Source organism: Oryzias latipes (genome assembly GCF_053564925.1).
Source record: "Oryzias latipes strain Hd-rR chromosome 1 unlocalized genomic scaffold, Olatipes_Hd-rR_3.1 chr1_Y".
NCBI classification, from domain to species: Eukaryota; Metazoa; Chordata; class Actinopteri; order Beloniformes; family Adrianichthyidae; genus Oryzias; species Oryzias latipes.
In genome coordinates this window covers 7,588,053-7,602,167 of record NW_027616335.1, presented here as the reverse complement: position 1 = coordinate 7,602,167, position 14,115 = coordinate 7,588,053, and the positions used below count along the sequence as shown (strand labels likewise).

The window sequence follows — 14,115 nt, the reverse complement described above, 5'->3', positions numbered from 1 at the left end:
AGGAAATACTCTTAAATCAAATGTATAGGCACCAAAATCATAGTTTTAAACAGTGTTTATGGTTTCTTGTTTGTGCAAACATTAAACCATCATTTAATCACAGACTAAACTTTCCTTTCAATTTAAAATTTATTGTTAGACATTTTGTCTACTTAAATACAGGACCATAGTTATTTTTAATGAAATAATTTAAAACTAATAACAGCTGTACATGATTTTTTTCTTCCTAAACCAAGACAGTCTCTGACGTTGCATAAAAAGAATAAAAATAAGACTAAACAGTCTTGATCTGTAATAATTATATTAAAATAAAAAGCAAGTAGTCCATTTAAAGATAATATATATTGCAAATAAATATAAATATAATCTGAGAGCAGACAAAGGCATCACTTAATTTAGTTTATGGGCCGCTTCCGGCCTGTTCAACAGTCCTGGAGAAAGGAAAGCAGCCACGTCCGCGTGGCCGTTCTGCCGGGCCACATCTCCCGGCGAGCGGCCCTCCCTGTCCTCGGCCTGCGGGTCCGCTCCGGCCTCAACCAGCAGTTGCACCGTGTCCAGGAAGCCGGTGCGCGCCGCGTCGTGCAGCGGGGTCGCGCCTGTGCTGCTGTCCGCCACGTTCGGGTCCGCTCCGTGCCGCAGCAGCACCTGGGCCACCGCCGTGCTCCCCATCATCATCACCTTCATCAAGACATCACAGTGAGTCCGCGGCCACACCCGCGCGTGGAAGCGCCAAACGTTTTGCGCTTTTGATCGAATTGAAAACGAGCCATTTTTACGCACTTTTCAGCACTTGAGTCTTTTATGCTCAAAACCGAATTCACTGTTTTTTTTATGACAAGCAAGAAATAAAAAACGTTTTCCTGGAATAATTGATTGTGCAAATTGTTTCTTTCAAAGATAAATAGGCCAACATAATAAAACAATAATAACAAGAGTTTAAACATTTAGAAATGGATGTCAGAATAATCTTTCATCGGTTTGTACTTATTAAAATGTCTGATTTTTGTGAAACAGGCCTTTTCTTATTTTGGTTTAAGGAAGTGCTTCATTCATGCTTTTTCCTTGTACTTTACTCAACATTTTAAAACGTATCACTTTTAGCCTGGTGAGATTAAACCGTGCCGTGGCGTGCCGTGTCAACGGGTGTGTGACAGAGGAAGAAAGGTGGTCATTTAAACGCGCACATTCAGTTTCGTTTCTTTAATGACTAATAGAGGTGAACCATTTAAGTCTTTAGTTTTCACAGGAACGATTCGTGTTTTATTGCTGAGAAATGACTTCGGTTTTTCTAATCGTGGCGGGATGGATTTGATGGAAGGCCATCTGATCTGGGCGTATAGATCATCGAGCGTCGCATTTTCAAAACATAAACAAACCCAGCTGAAAAACTAAACTAAACTAAAAGAAAGCCGCTTCTATAGGCGTGACAGTGTCGTCTGCTTGTTTGTTCTCTTTATTATGACTTAGTGTAAAAGCGCACTGACCTGGACAGCGGTCCGTCCAAAGCGGTTCCGTCCGTTAACTTCGGCTCCAGCCGACAGACACCTCTGCACCTCGGCCGCGTTCCCCTTCGCTGCAGCCGTCGTCAGATCATCCTGCAGAGTCATGATTGTCCCAAAACCTGCTGCTGCGAGAACATCCGCGGCCCGGCGATGCTTGTGTGAGGAATCCGACGGAGCGAGTTTTGAACCGGAGACTGACTCTCCCCCACCCGGCCTTGTTCGTCTTCCTAAGTCCAACTCCGACAGTCTGGTCCTCGGCGGTGTCCGGCTTGACGGCCGTCCGCGACCCCGGCTGCCTGAGCGGGGTGAACAGCCCCTGCTTGTCCCGCAGACGCTGGGTTTGTGTCTGGACTTGTTTGAATTGAATGGGTGGTGCATCGCCTCTTTATGCAGTGGTGCATCGGCTCCTACTGCAGAGGCGCCACTGCGCAGGCGCAGTTGACAGGCTGTCAAAGTCAGCTGCGAGGATGCAGACAACCCCAAGAATGATGATTGAAAATAGAAAATTAAAGTTTTTTTTTTCTTTTTTTGTTCTTCAGTAAACCCCCTTATAAATAATACATATTGCATTATTTACTAATTTAAGTTAATTTTTGAAAACCTATGTTTATCATGTTTTGAGTTTTTGTATTAATACACTTATAATTACTTATAGATTAAGTTTAAAGTAGATTTTTTTTCAGGGTATGCACCTGTTTCAACTTTTTAGACTTTAGACAACCGTTCAACATAATACAGTGAAATAGGACTCAACTATTGACTGGATATAAGAGCAGGACTGAATGTTCCTATTAGTAATAAGAAAAATAATAATAATAATACATTTTATTTGTTAGGCGCTTTTCTAGGAACCCAAGGTCGCCGTACATAAAAGTGAAAATAAAATAAAGTTAGTCCCAAACAGGAATATTTCTATAGAGAAATAAAAAGCCATTGCTCAGCCATTCTATTGTCAGAATAAGCACTCCTGCTCTGCTACCTTATTCAAGTTATCCAAGTTATAAACTGGCCAATCAGATGCCTCCTGACTGGCGAGAGAGAGGCATCTGAATGAAGAAAAGAAAGAAATGTAGACTTACTGACGCTGTCTGGTTCCAACATTGCAACATCCATATTGTGAAAAGATGGTGATTGAATTGGCCTAATTTTGTTGGAACCGGAAGTAAGCCATTTTCTATGGGTGGTGTTACACTCGCTCGGTCCAGTCTTATATAAAGTCATTGGGCTCAACAGATGAATCCGGTGTTCTCTGAGCATTTTAGAAAACAGCATGAGTGTTTAATATTATGAAATGCAAACATAAAAGATTTCTACCACCCACACATCTTTGGTGTTTTTGCACTTATCTCTTTTGTCATTTTCACTTTTGGAATGAGGCAATTCTATGCACAAATCATAAAGCTGGCCACTGATGGTTTCATTGAAGGTTTAGCACTGCCTTGTACCCAGTGCTGTTGTATTTGGTAGATTTTGGTGTTCCTTCTGTTCTCCACTCTACCAAGAAAATGAAAATAAATGGATGACTTAGCAGGTGTTGACACTCATTTTTACTTCTAATCTGCTTGCACAACTTTAAAAATGAAAAGTCTTTTTTTCCTAACTACAATGAAGGACTCTGTGTAGTAGGAGCTGATAAAGCGGGTGCTCTTGCCATCAAAGCTATGTTATCAGTTATGCACGTGGAATGCTGTGACTGTTTTGAGAATAATGAAAAATATGGCAAATATGAAAAGTGACAACAATCCAGCAAACGCTCAACTATAATCTCTGCAGATGAACAAATGATGGCCTCCACTCAAGGAACCCTGTAGGTCACATTGATCAGTTGTAAAAAAAAGAGTGTCTGGTACGAACCAGATGATCGATTTGTAGCTATTTCTACGTTCTATTTGCTCTATACTTCTTCTTTTTCTTGTCTGATCTAGCCTAACTTTTCCTCATGTTCCTCGTGTTCTGCTGATACAGTAGTAGAAATCGATGGTTTTCTACGGGGGTTCTGTTTGGGTCAAAAATATGCTCTTCTAATACAAAACAATCAACAAAGAAGCATCGACAGGCTTAAGATCTTGTTTAGTAGCGCATAGACATTAACAAATGTTCGCATGTTTTATTTTCTTGTGCCATGATCTTTAGTATTGTCCAAAACTGAGTCCAAAAAAAAGTCTTTCTAAAGTTTTATGACCTTCTGTCCCACATTAATTTGAGAGTAGAAAATAATAACAAAAATCAAATTAGAGGATCATTTTATCATTGTCTTGTTAAAAAAAAGAAAAATGCCATAATGTTCAGGAGTCCAGAGGAGGTTGCATCCCCTTCCTGCAGCGACTCCCTGTCTGTTGGCCAGCTAGCTGCCCAGGCGGCTATAATAGTTAATAAAGAATGACATTATTAACATGAGCTGAGTAATCCATCAGCATGTGATGATCCATGCTGATGGATCCCCTTCCCTTTTCCTCCATGTAATATACAACTTCCTCAGTTGTTCTCAGTGGATAATGTTCTCTTTTAATGGCAGCATTCAGGTCTTGTGGGTCAATGCAGATACAAACTTGGTTAGGTTTTGTTATAGTCACCATACTATTTACCCACTCTGTTGATTCTGTTTGTTTGGTTATTACTCCCAAGCATTCCATTCTTTTCAGCTCTGTTTCAATTTTGTCTTTCAGAGCAACAGGCACTTTCCTGGGTGCATGGACGACTGGACTGACATCTGGATCTGTTGTGATATCCAGTCCAGGCAAACAGCCTAATCCAGTGAAGAGATCCTCATATTCATCAAGTATGTCACTCTCTGTTTCAAGCACATGCAGTCTTTTATTTCCTCACATGACGCTCCTCCCAGAATTGCAGGTGCCTTGTTCTTTATGACTTCAAACTCCATATCATAGTTTTTTTCTTTGTACGGACATGTCAACACGATTTTTCCTTTAGTTTGAATTTTTTTGACCTGAATACGCAACAAGCTTGGAGTAAGATCTGCTCACCTTTTTGTCCAATCTCAGCTTTCTGAGGTCCCTCATGGAAATGACATTACATCAGCTCCAGTATCCAGCCTGACTCTCATGCCACTTTTCTTTCTTTGTTTCCCTCAGCATTCATCTGCGAGACTGGGTGTTCATATTTTTCTGCTTGTATGGAGCCAATGAAAAATTCTTGATCACCTGCCTAAGCCTTGTTTACCTGTTGCACTTTGTGGTTATCTTGTTGTCTTCGTGAATTACACATTTTTGCATAATGAATGAGACTTTGCACACTTGTCCATAAGCAGGACATTTTCTTGGCTCATGCTTGTAGCCACATCTGGTGCAGTTTCCTTGATTTCTCATCTTTATGCTCTGTGACTTTAATCCATCATCTTTCTTTCTCTCATGTTGTTTTTACTTGGTGACTTTATGAACAGGAATTTCAACCTCCTCATGTAGACTTTTGAGCTGACTCCGGCTTAACTCACTGGCCTTACAAAGGTCTATTGCTTTTTGTAGCGTGAGGTCAGGTTCTTGAAATAGTCGTCCTCTAACTTGATCATCCATTACTCCACAAATGAGTCTATCCTGAATCAGTGAGTCAGTGAGATGCTCGAACTCACAGTTTCTTGCTTTATTCTTCAAATCAGTCACATACGCATCAACAGTTTCTGAATTTTCCTTGCAGGCATGTGAAGAACAGGTGTCTCAAATACATCACATTTTTTCTTGGCTTACAATGCTGCCTGATCGCTTTCATCACATCGTAGTCATCAACGTCTTCATCAAAGTTAAAGGTGTTGAATACCTTAACTACCTCGTCCCCAGCCACGTGCAGGAATGTCGCTCTTTGCAGCGCGTCAGACTTTTCATCGATTCCGCTGGCGACAAGAAAAAGTTCAAATCTCCGGATTCAGACCTTCCGATTTTCCGCTAGATTTCCTTATAGACTTAGTGACGTCTGTGGTTTCATCTGCTCCATTTTCTTCCTCTTTTCCGCTAAGTTTCTTCACTTCTGACAGCATGTAATACACGACGTGTACAGAGTCAGGTTTTCAGTCTACCGTCTTTTTATTCAGTTTTCTTTTACTACATAAAAACAGCACAAGCTCAAACCTGTGGACACAACGAGTATAACACCTCCATTACACTACAATTCACAAACATTTGTGGCTCCTTCTCTAAGATAGGAGCGCTTGCAGCTGCGGGGACGGCAATTGGCAGGTTGTAGGCCGTTCCAAAGTCTGGGAAATAACAGATGATAGAAAACCGATAGTGTGCAATTTTTTTCTTCCAAGCACGGGGATGGCAACCCCCTTTGAATTTGCACCCCGGGAAATTGCCTGTGTTGCCCGTGCCTAGAACCGCTACTGCACAAGGCTCAACAATAACACTTTTTGTTGTGAAACAGCATTACAATCAGTCATTAAAAACAGTTGCTGTGGGTCAGAGTTGGAAGAGTTTTCCTCAAGCTTTAGTTTTTAGCAGTGCTTGGACCTTTTGATGGTCCTACTCCAATTAGCCCTGAAAAGGGCTGCAGACCTGTATGCCTTCAGCAGGAGACGCACCTCCTAGAAGCGTTCCCAGTGATCTTTTAATTATGATTATACCTTTTTTAGCCAAAAACCCCCCACAAAAAATTGTATTGTATTCTTGGACATATTTTCTGCAGAGCGGCAGGAATTCATTAAAAAAATGTTGGCGGGATTGTTGGCATGGAGTAAACCTTCCGCCTTCCCATAATCCATCCCCACTAGTTTACTGCTTCTCACATTCCCGACCTAACATCACCGAAGCATCAAAAATGCCAAGAAATATTAGAGCTATCCAGCCACACAGTTTTGCGCTCGGACGAGGAAAACCAAGAGGTACATGGATCTTTACTGCATTAGCACATGGATCTGGTCGTCTACAAGTGGAAGCATCAGAATGGAGCGGAGCAGGGAGCTGCCAACTGTGGTTTTTATGTCTTAGATAAAAGCTTTTTCCAACAGCATTTTGCTCTTGATTCACCATGAGTTGAATAAAGAAATACTCAACAATGCACATTTCTGAGTATTCAAACTTGCGCTGTCTGTGCTGTGGCTGAATTGTACAAAGAAGTGGGAAGTTTGATGTGCACCGCTGTCAAGTTTCAAGTCATTTATTCTCTTCGTTTTCTGTTTGTTCACAGTTCCCCATTTTGCATTATTCTTCTTTAATACGTCACTAACTTTACACATTGTCATGTGGAACAATCACCTCAAATTGCAGAAGGAATTCTGTTTATCCAGCATGGCTGTGGGAAGTAGTTCCTGATTTCACTCTCCAAATCACTCTGTCTGATGCTACACTCACAAAGGTCTTCCAATGAAAACATCAAAGCTCAACCCACCAAGAAATCACATGTTCTTCAGAGCTTTATGAGTAAAAAGAAGGTATATTTTTTCATTCAACACCCAGATTTCAAATACAGAGTCGTTATTAAAAGCCGTCCCCGTTCTGAACACATAGCTGTATGCAAATGAGAGGGTGTAGACCTACTTAAACAAGAATCAAAACAGAAAGAAGCTTGTTGGTCGAATAATGCTGAATAATCCACACTTGCTCTTCATTCTTTCTAATATAAACATGTGATATTGATATGAAATACTTTTGCTCACAAAAGATGCAGACATCTTAAATTTACTGAATTGAGTCAAAATGTGTGTTTTAAACTAAATTATGACAATTAGTCACCAGTAATCCACAAAAAAGCTAAAAATGAATTGTTTTTGTGGTTATGGTTCAGTGTAAAAGAGAACATGAGTGATGATTTTATTTACATGAAGGATAACAGTTTGACTAATCAGCTTCAATCTGTATCAGTTGAGACAGAAAGGTGGCTTCTGACAATGAAAGGAGACAAGGAGATGGCAGCTTTGAGCTAATCGCACAAACAGAGACAGACAACAACGCTGAAAATGTTGCAACGATGATCAAGTGGGTTAAAAAGCTGTTTTAATTCTAGTGCTCTGCTGCACTGACTGCAGCTGTGAACAAAGGCCATTGAAGACTGATGTGTGTTAATAGATATTCAGGAAACATTTCATGCATTTAAGAAATGCAGAAGATAGATGGAGGACGTTGATTCGCTGTAGCGAGCCCTGAAGGGAAAAGCTGAAAGGAAAAGAAGAAGAGGCAAATTTTGTTGAAAGATTGTAGGCCAACATTTCTCTGCATCACTATTATATTTAATTTATTGAATAAAAAAAACATAACTGTAAAAAAACAAACTGAAACTATGTAATCTAAAAGAATTGCAAACTAATATCTTCTTTTGTCTTATATACAATGTTATCAGGGGTGAAAGTAGATTTTTTTTATGCCAGTACCATATCAAGTTTTTTCAACCTAAACATTTTTAATAGTAGTAAATGCAGAGGAAGAGTGTAATGATTGATAGATGAATTGATTTATCCAACCAAATTGATCCGTCTGATTAAAATTTTTAATTGAATCAAACTATAAAATTATGAAAAAGTTTCAATATGAAATAAATTGATTATGATTGATCTGGGAAAATACCATATAGATTGAGATGTGATCGGTTTGTTGTACGATAACGTAATAACAACCGAATTCCATCATAGTGGACAACTCAAGTGATGACATCAAAATAATGATCAGTCATTCATTCATTGTGGAAAAAATATTTGAGTTGATTATTGTTCTTATTGATAAATGCTAGAAATGCACCTCCTTTTCCATTTTATTCTTCTCCACTATTAATTTCAGCTTGTACATTTTCATCGTCACTTACAGTCTTCCTCCTGAACAATCTACCCTGCATTGTTCTTTTTTCAATGACTTTTTCATATATAAATTAATCTTTTTGCTGCACATTTCACCTCTACCGTTGCATTAAGTTTTATCTTGAACTGTCAATCACAATATAGTGTTCAAAAGACTGTAGGAATCATTTAATATTTTTCTGATGACATGCAAAGTAACCAACCTCCAACTTCTATGAAAATATGCCAACTTGACTGTGAATGAATTGATTGACCCCGGAAAACAAATCAAAGGTTTTATGATATGTAAATGTATATGCTATTATAAAGATGAAATGCTCAAAATTAGATAATAAAGACATAAAGCAGTAATATTACAATTCAGCTTTAAACTACTGGTATATAACATTTTAGCTTTTCCCTTTTGTAACAAATTTGAAAGATACAACACAAAGCACTGCACCCACAAAACAAAATAAACAACAACAAAAATACCTTTATTCACAGTAAAGGTTGACATTTAGAAAACTATGTGTATCAGCTCTGAGGAGCTGATCTGGTTTCTTCTGTCAGTATTGATCTGCTCAGTCCTGGAGAAGATTCTCTCAGGTGTCTGTAAAGGTTAATTGGTGAGCTGATTCTTTGTGGAATTATTTTCCTGCAGACTCTACACTTTTCCTTTGAATTATCAATAAAAGTGAAATGGTCCCGGATTTTGCTCTATTTCCAGTGTTGTTTTCTCTACTTTACATTTTTGTGTTGATGTAGTTTGTTGTTGCGTCCCTCGTATACTCTCTCTGCGTCCCTCGTATTCAGTCCTCGGATCACGTGCTGCATGTAACAACACACGCTCAGCGCAAACACTGCTTTATTGACCAGTCAGGTGAGGCTTAAAAAGAAAAAAGAGAGGTCAAAAGAAAGTTATTTTTATTTTTAAAGAACATGGCTCCCATGAAGGAGCCGGCTCTTGTCCTTCTCTCCAAAGAGCGGCTCTAAAAGAGCCGTTTCACTGGCGACCGACAAATGGCTGTTGTTTATGGAAGCAACAGAATTAGCGGATAACTTGAGAGGAGAGAGGGATGTAGATCACAATTTTTAGTGATGATAAGACACTAATAACTGCTAAAATAATGAGATAAAGTGCTGCAGGGTTCACAGTTTTAGCGGCATCAGCATTCACCGCCAGTTCGTTGCTCCTCCATGGTGCCTAGTCTGGTCATCTATGTTTTTGCTCTCAAACCTTTATTCCTAAGTTTATCTCTGCTTATGCCTTGCTTCCAGGAAAACAAACCATCCACAAGTGGAAACCTAGGAATGCTCCTTGAACCGTTTGGACCTCCTCGCTACGCCACGATCCTGTTCATGCCTATCCTCCAGCCACGCCACGACCTCGAAGCTTTAATCCTATCCCTCGCTCAGCTTCTCACCTGCAGCCACCAGCTGTCATCCTCGCCAACGTCTCCACAACCTGCAAAGAAATAAATCATCTTTGCTTACCTTCTCTCTCCTGTTTTCCTTCCGGGTTCCAGCATCTGGGTCTGTTTTCGTTCACTGCCAATCATGACAGTTACAGCAGTAACAAGCCGCCAAACAGCTGATCTTCCAGCCGGTACAGCGTACCTCTGCCAGGTACCGCAGTACAATACGCAGTACTGGACCGTACTGGCTTACGTCCAGCCCTGAGTATTACATAAATGTTTACCTTAAATCCTGTCAATGTTACATTGATCTTATTTGTACTAATGGCTGCATTTTTTAAATTCCATATATCATTGTTTTAAAAAACAAACTGCAATCAAGATTCAGGAATTAGCAGGGATTTCATGCCTGCCCGTGAGGGTAAATCCCTGCCCACATTCTGTTCCCTGTATCAGCAGAAATCCTTGCTAAGACTCCGTGTGCCTCCGCCCTGTCTGTGGCACAACAGACAGACTGCATAGAGAAAAATGCAGGAAACAAAAACAGCAACTTTACTTAGTTTTATTTAATCCAGCAAGAGTTTCGGACTCTGTTCATCAAAAAGTAGATGCTCCGGTGTGTATCTGGCCTAAATGTTCAACTAAACATGGATAGATTCATATATTTAAATATCATTCATGAACATTTAGCTACAAATTATATTCATTTAGCCTTAAGGAAAAATGATGCACAGAATTTGCAACAATATGCACATCTCTGCAGAGTCAACAAACAAAAAAGGATCATACACCTACCTTCAATTCAAACACCTCTTTTAACTTTCTAAGAAAGAAAGAAAGTATTTTTCATTTGACTTTAATTTTCATTTAAAAAAAAAAAGCATTTGAAAATGTACTCAATTGGCAGCTTTCCATCACTGCGTGACCTCTTAAAAAAATGCATTCGTTTGTGCAACAGCATATTCAGCAGTGACTCAGGAAACAGGTTTGATGATGTTTTCAAGTTAGCAATAACTAAATGTGGGTTTAAGTGTGTGTGTGTTCAACACAAAGACTGATTCTCATTTTATCAGTGTTAATGTGAGCAGACCTGCATGGAATGTGTAGTTCAGCCTGTAGCAACAGTGGTTGAAGATGTGGGTGGATGTCTGTCGGCCCAGGAAGTCCCCTGTTTTTGTGTGTGTGTGTCTGTGTGAGTGTGAAAAGGTCACTGAGAGCGACTGAAGACGTTATTGCTGTAGCCTTTTGTTTTCAAAGGAGATTTAGTAAAGTTAATAATAGTTTCCTCCTGAACAAGAAGCAGTCAGTGGAGCTGTCAGAGCAGGGAGCTCATCTAAACTCGCCGTAGTTCATGTTTGTTCTCCGGGTTCAAGTTTCCAGCGAGATCGGAAAGGTGTTTGGTCACATAAAAAGAAAGATAGAAGCTACAAGAAAAGGTTTTTTTATCGTCTGTATTACTACATTGGGGTGTTTGCCATCCTTCTTGATCCTTACAAACTCTGCTTTGTGTGCGATCACAGCTGCACTCTGGACCGATGTCCTGTGCAGCTGAGGAGGGGAATACCTTTCCTCTGATTCATGGTGAATGAGACAGCGACCTGCTGACTCGTTCACTCTTTACACCGCCACTTGAATGGTACCCCATTGATCCCCTAAAGCTTCCTGATGAAGATTTAAACCATTATACAACAACAAAATTGAAATTAAGCCCTCATGCAATTCAGGATTTGCATCTTGCAACACGCCCCCCTGTTTAAACACCAACATTCACTTGTGCTGAACGTGGTAGCCTTGTTTTTTTCATTTTGTGGGATCTTAAAGTTATTGCACACTTGGTTCTCCGTTAGAGCCATTTGACTCATTTGTGTTAAGATCGCCCTACTCGCTGATCCTCCCCTCCTCCCACGATGGCAGACATTACATCAAAGTCATATCAGGAACCATGACTTGGGTTAAGCACACACAATTCATTGTACTTTATTGCAGTTTAACTATTTGATAGGCTGCTTTGTTTGCTTTGACATTCACTTGTCTGAACTTTTTTCAAATAAAAGCCAGACTGAGAAAGACTATGTTTCTCTTTGAACTTGAGGTTAGGTTTTAACACTGAATTAATCGTTCCATTCATTCCTGGTTTGCAGTCAGTTTGGAGTTGTTCCTTCTTGTATTGCTCATTTAAATTACAGCACGGCTAATCTTAGCATCTAACTGTTTTGCACAATCTTTTGTTGGGGAAACAGATCTGCATCAGCTCCGGATCAGACCAAAAATAAGAGAACAACTTCTACTGACGCTTCCCCGTTCATGGAAACACAGGTTAGAACAGAGGCTGTCTCATGCTGTCCTTCGTTTACCAGGACAACACGTACAAAAAAAAGGAATTATACAACAGATCACAGTCACTGAATCATGATGTGAGGTAATGCTGTCTGGTGCTTTTTGTTTTTAGGTCCAAAAAAGTTTGAATAACTCTTAGATTTTATTTTCTTGCAAAAGTGTATCACAGAATGGCCACTTATAAAATAAGTGTTTGGATTCTTCTTCTTCTGTTGTTGCGATACAAAAATGTCATGAAAATAAAAAAACAATAATTGAAAAACATTGCAACATTTTTGTGTGAAAGTTAACTTCATACCACTTTTCTTTAAAAAAATAAACCAAACACATAATGATATCTTGTTTGTTTAGGTTTACTTATAGACCTAAATACTTATAGACCTAAATGAACTAAATGATTCGCCAATGTATCAATTTTTTTAACCTCTTTTCTGGTTGGAAATCCAATTTAAAAATATCTTTAATATTGCATAACTCCTCATGGAGCTCTTTAAAGATAAGTCTCTGACATATTTTGATCTCAGACCTCAGAGGTCATGGTTTCACATCTGTTTTCTTTGATTTTTTTTTCTTTTTGCCAGAGTAAAAATAATTGTCCAGTAACAGTGTATTTCTTTTTCTATGACATGGCGATATAAGTGCCTTCAAAGATAACTGGTTATTTATTCAACCCTTGTGCTATCTTAGATGACCCCCCCTTACATTGACGTGTTCTCCCTACCATGACAAAGGTGGATAAAGGTGGAAAGATTTCATGTAATCCATGGACACCAGTGAAGATCACAAATCATTGAAGAAAAAAGGTTCAGTGTACTGTCTAGTGGGTCTAGATGACCCAACTCCAAACGTTAAAGTGCCTAGGTTAGAAAATATATATCAATTCATCACTATAGTGTAAGAATGGAATTCTATTCAACCACTCTGAATGAGGGGAGGTGATGATGGTTATATTCAAAACTTTTTTTTTTTTTATCACTCCACCTGAGTTGAAGCCCTGAAAGAGGGTGGACCGTTGTGTGTCTGTAGAATGACTAACCTAAATTAGAAAAACTGTCCCTTCATTCAAAAAACATGAATAATTCTAGCTGAATCATAAAAACAAAAAAAGCAAATTTTAGAAGGTAATGTGAATTTTTCGAAGAAAAGAAAAACTGTAAATAAATATGCACAACATAAGGTGTTGTAAAAAGGGGTGGAATGATACAATATTTCTCTTCCCACTCCTTTTCAAACACACTGTTTTGTTTTTTCTGTCTGCTTTCAACTTCTGTTTTTATTTTCATTGTGTATTTAAATAAAAAATAGAAATTGAAAAATTGAAATTGAAATATGTTTTGTTGTGCAGACTAACATGGTTGTCATGGCCTAGTGGTTTGGATGACAGGGGGGAAACCAGTTTGGGTCAATACCCACTGCAGGGATTCCATGTTAGTGGGATCAAATCCTGTTAACAACCAATACATTTTTTTTCTTCTTTTTCAGGAAAGTAATCTACCATTTCCTGCCATTCAATCAAAATTTCAAAGATTTATTTAATACACACATGCACACATGCACAAATGCACACACACCCACACACACACACACCCCCCACACACACACACATTCATATATATACATTTTCTATATATATATATATATCACCAATAACTTCATAACTGGTTTGTGAATCTCAATTTCCCATTGGCTTGCAAACTAACATTACAGTTCTATGCTTTTTCTTTTGTTCCAATTTCAATTTTATTTCCAAATAAAAAACTGTTTATTACTTTGTCCAAAATTTTAGCAACAAACAGTAAAAAAACACAACAAAATTCATTATAATTCAAAGTAGCGGGTGAACAAAGCACTCAACTGCACTTGGGCTTTCTTCTCTTTTCCAAAAAGCTTCTGGAATAATTTCAAAATAAGAAAGCCCAACTGCACTTGGGCTTTCTTATTTTGAAATTATTCCAGAAGCTTTTTGGAAAAGATAAGAAACATCCTCAATAACAAAAATTTACGATGGAGTTTTAGGGCCACGGTGAGAAAAGAATTCTGATAGTTAATCTTTTTTTGTTTCTCACTTACAGGAAAAATGTCGAGATTAAATTTGAAATACATTCAACCCGCCACAGCAAAGTTGTCTGTTTATCTGAGCCTT

At 38.8% G+C, this 14,115-nt stretch overlaps 1 protein-coding gene and 1 long non-coding RNA gene across 2 annotated transcripts; one reads left to right on the top strand and one right to left on the bottom strand.

Moving 5' to 3' along the window:
• Positions 1-284: 284 nt before the first annotated feature.
• Positions 285-1,918, bottom strand: LOC144990468 (cyclin-dependent kinase 4 inhibitor B-like). Its single transcript, XM_078943891.1, has 2 exons — positions 1,485-1,918; positions 285-678 (listed from the first exon to the last, which is right to left on the bottom strand). Exons 1-2 carry the CDS (start codon positions 1,878-1,880, stop codon positions 391-393), a joined length of 684 nt encoding a protein of 227 aa, XP_078800017.1. The 5' UTR covers positions 1,881-1,918; the 3' UTR covers positions 285-390.
• A 2,272-nt stretch (positions 1,919-4,190) lies between these two features.
• LOC144990469 (uncharacterized) lies at positions 4,191-9,713 on the top strand. The gene is made up of 2 exons (XR_013654461.1): positions 4,191-4,281; positions 9,499-9,713. It is a non-coding gene; the product is annotated as an uncharacterized LOC144990469 (long non-coding RNA).
• The last annotated feature ends 4,402 nt before the right edge of the window (positions 9,714-14,115 follow it).

What these genes read in the sequence shown, in the direction of transcription:
- LOC144990468 (XM_078943891.1), bottom strand. Translation starts at nt 1,880, where the DNA reads ATGCACCACCCATTCAATTCAAACAAGTCCAGACACAAACCCAGCGTC. An exon ending in TTGGACGGACCGCTGTCCAG is followed by an intron (nt 679 to 1,484) that starts GTCAGTGCGCTT and finishes GTCTTGATGAAG; the next exon opens with GTGATGATGATGGGGAGCAC.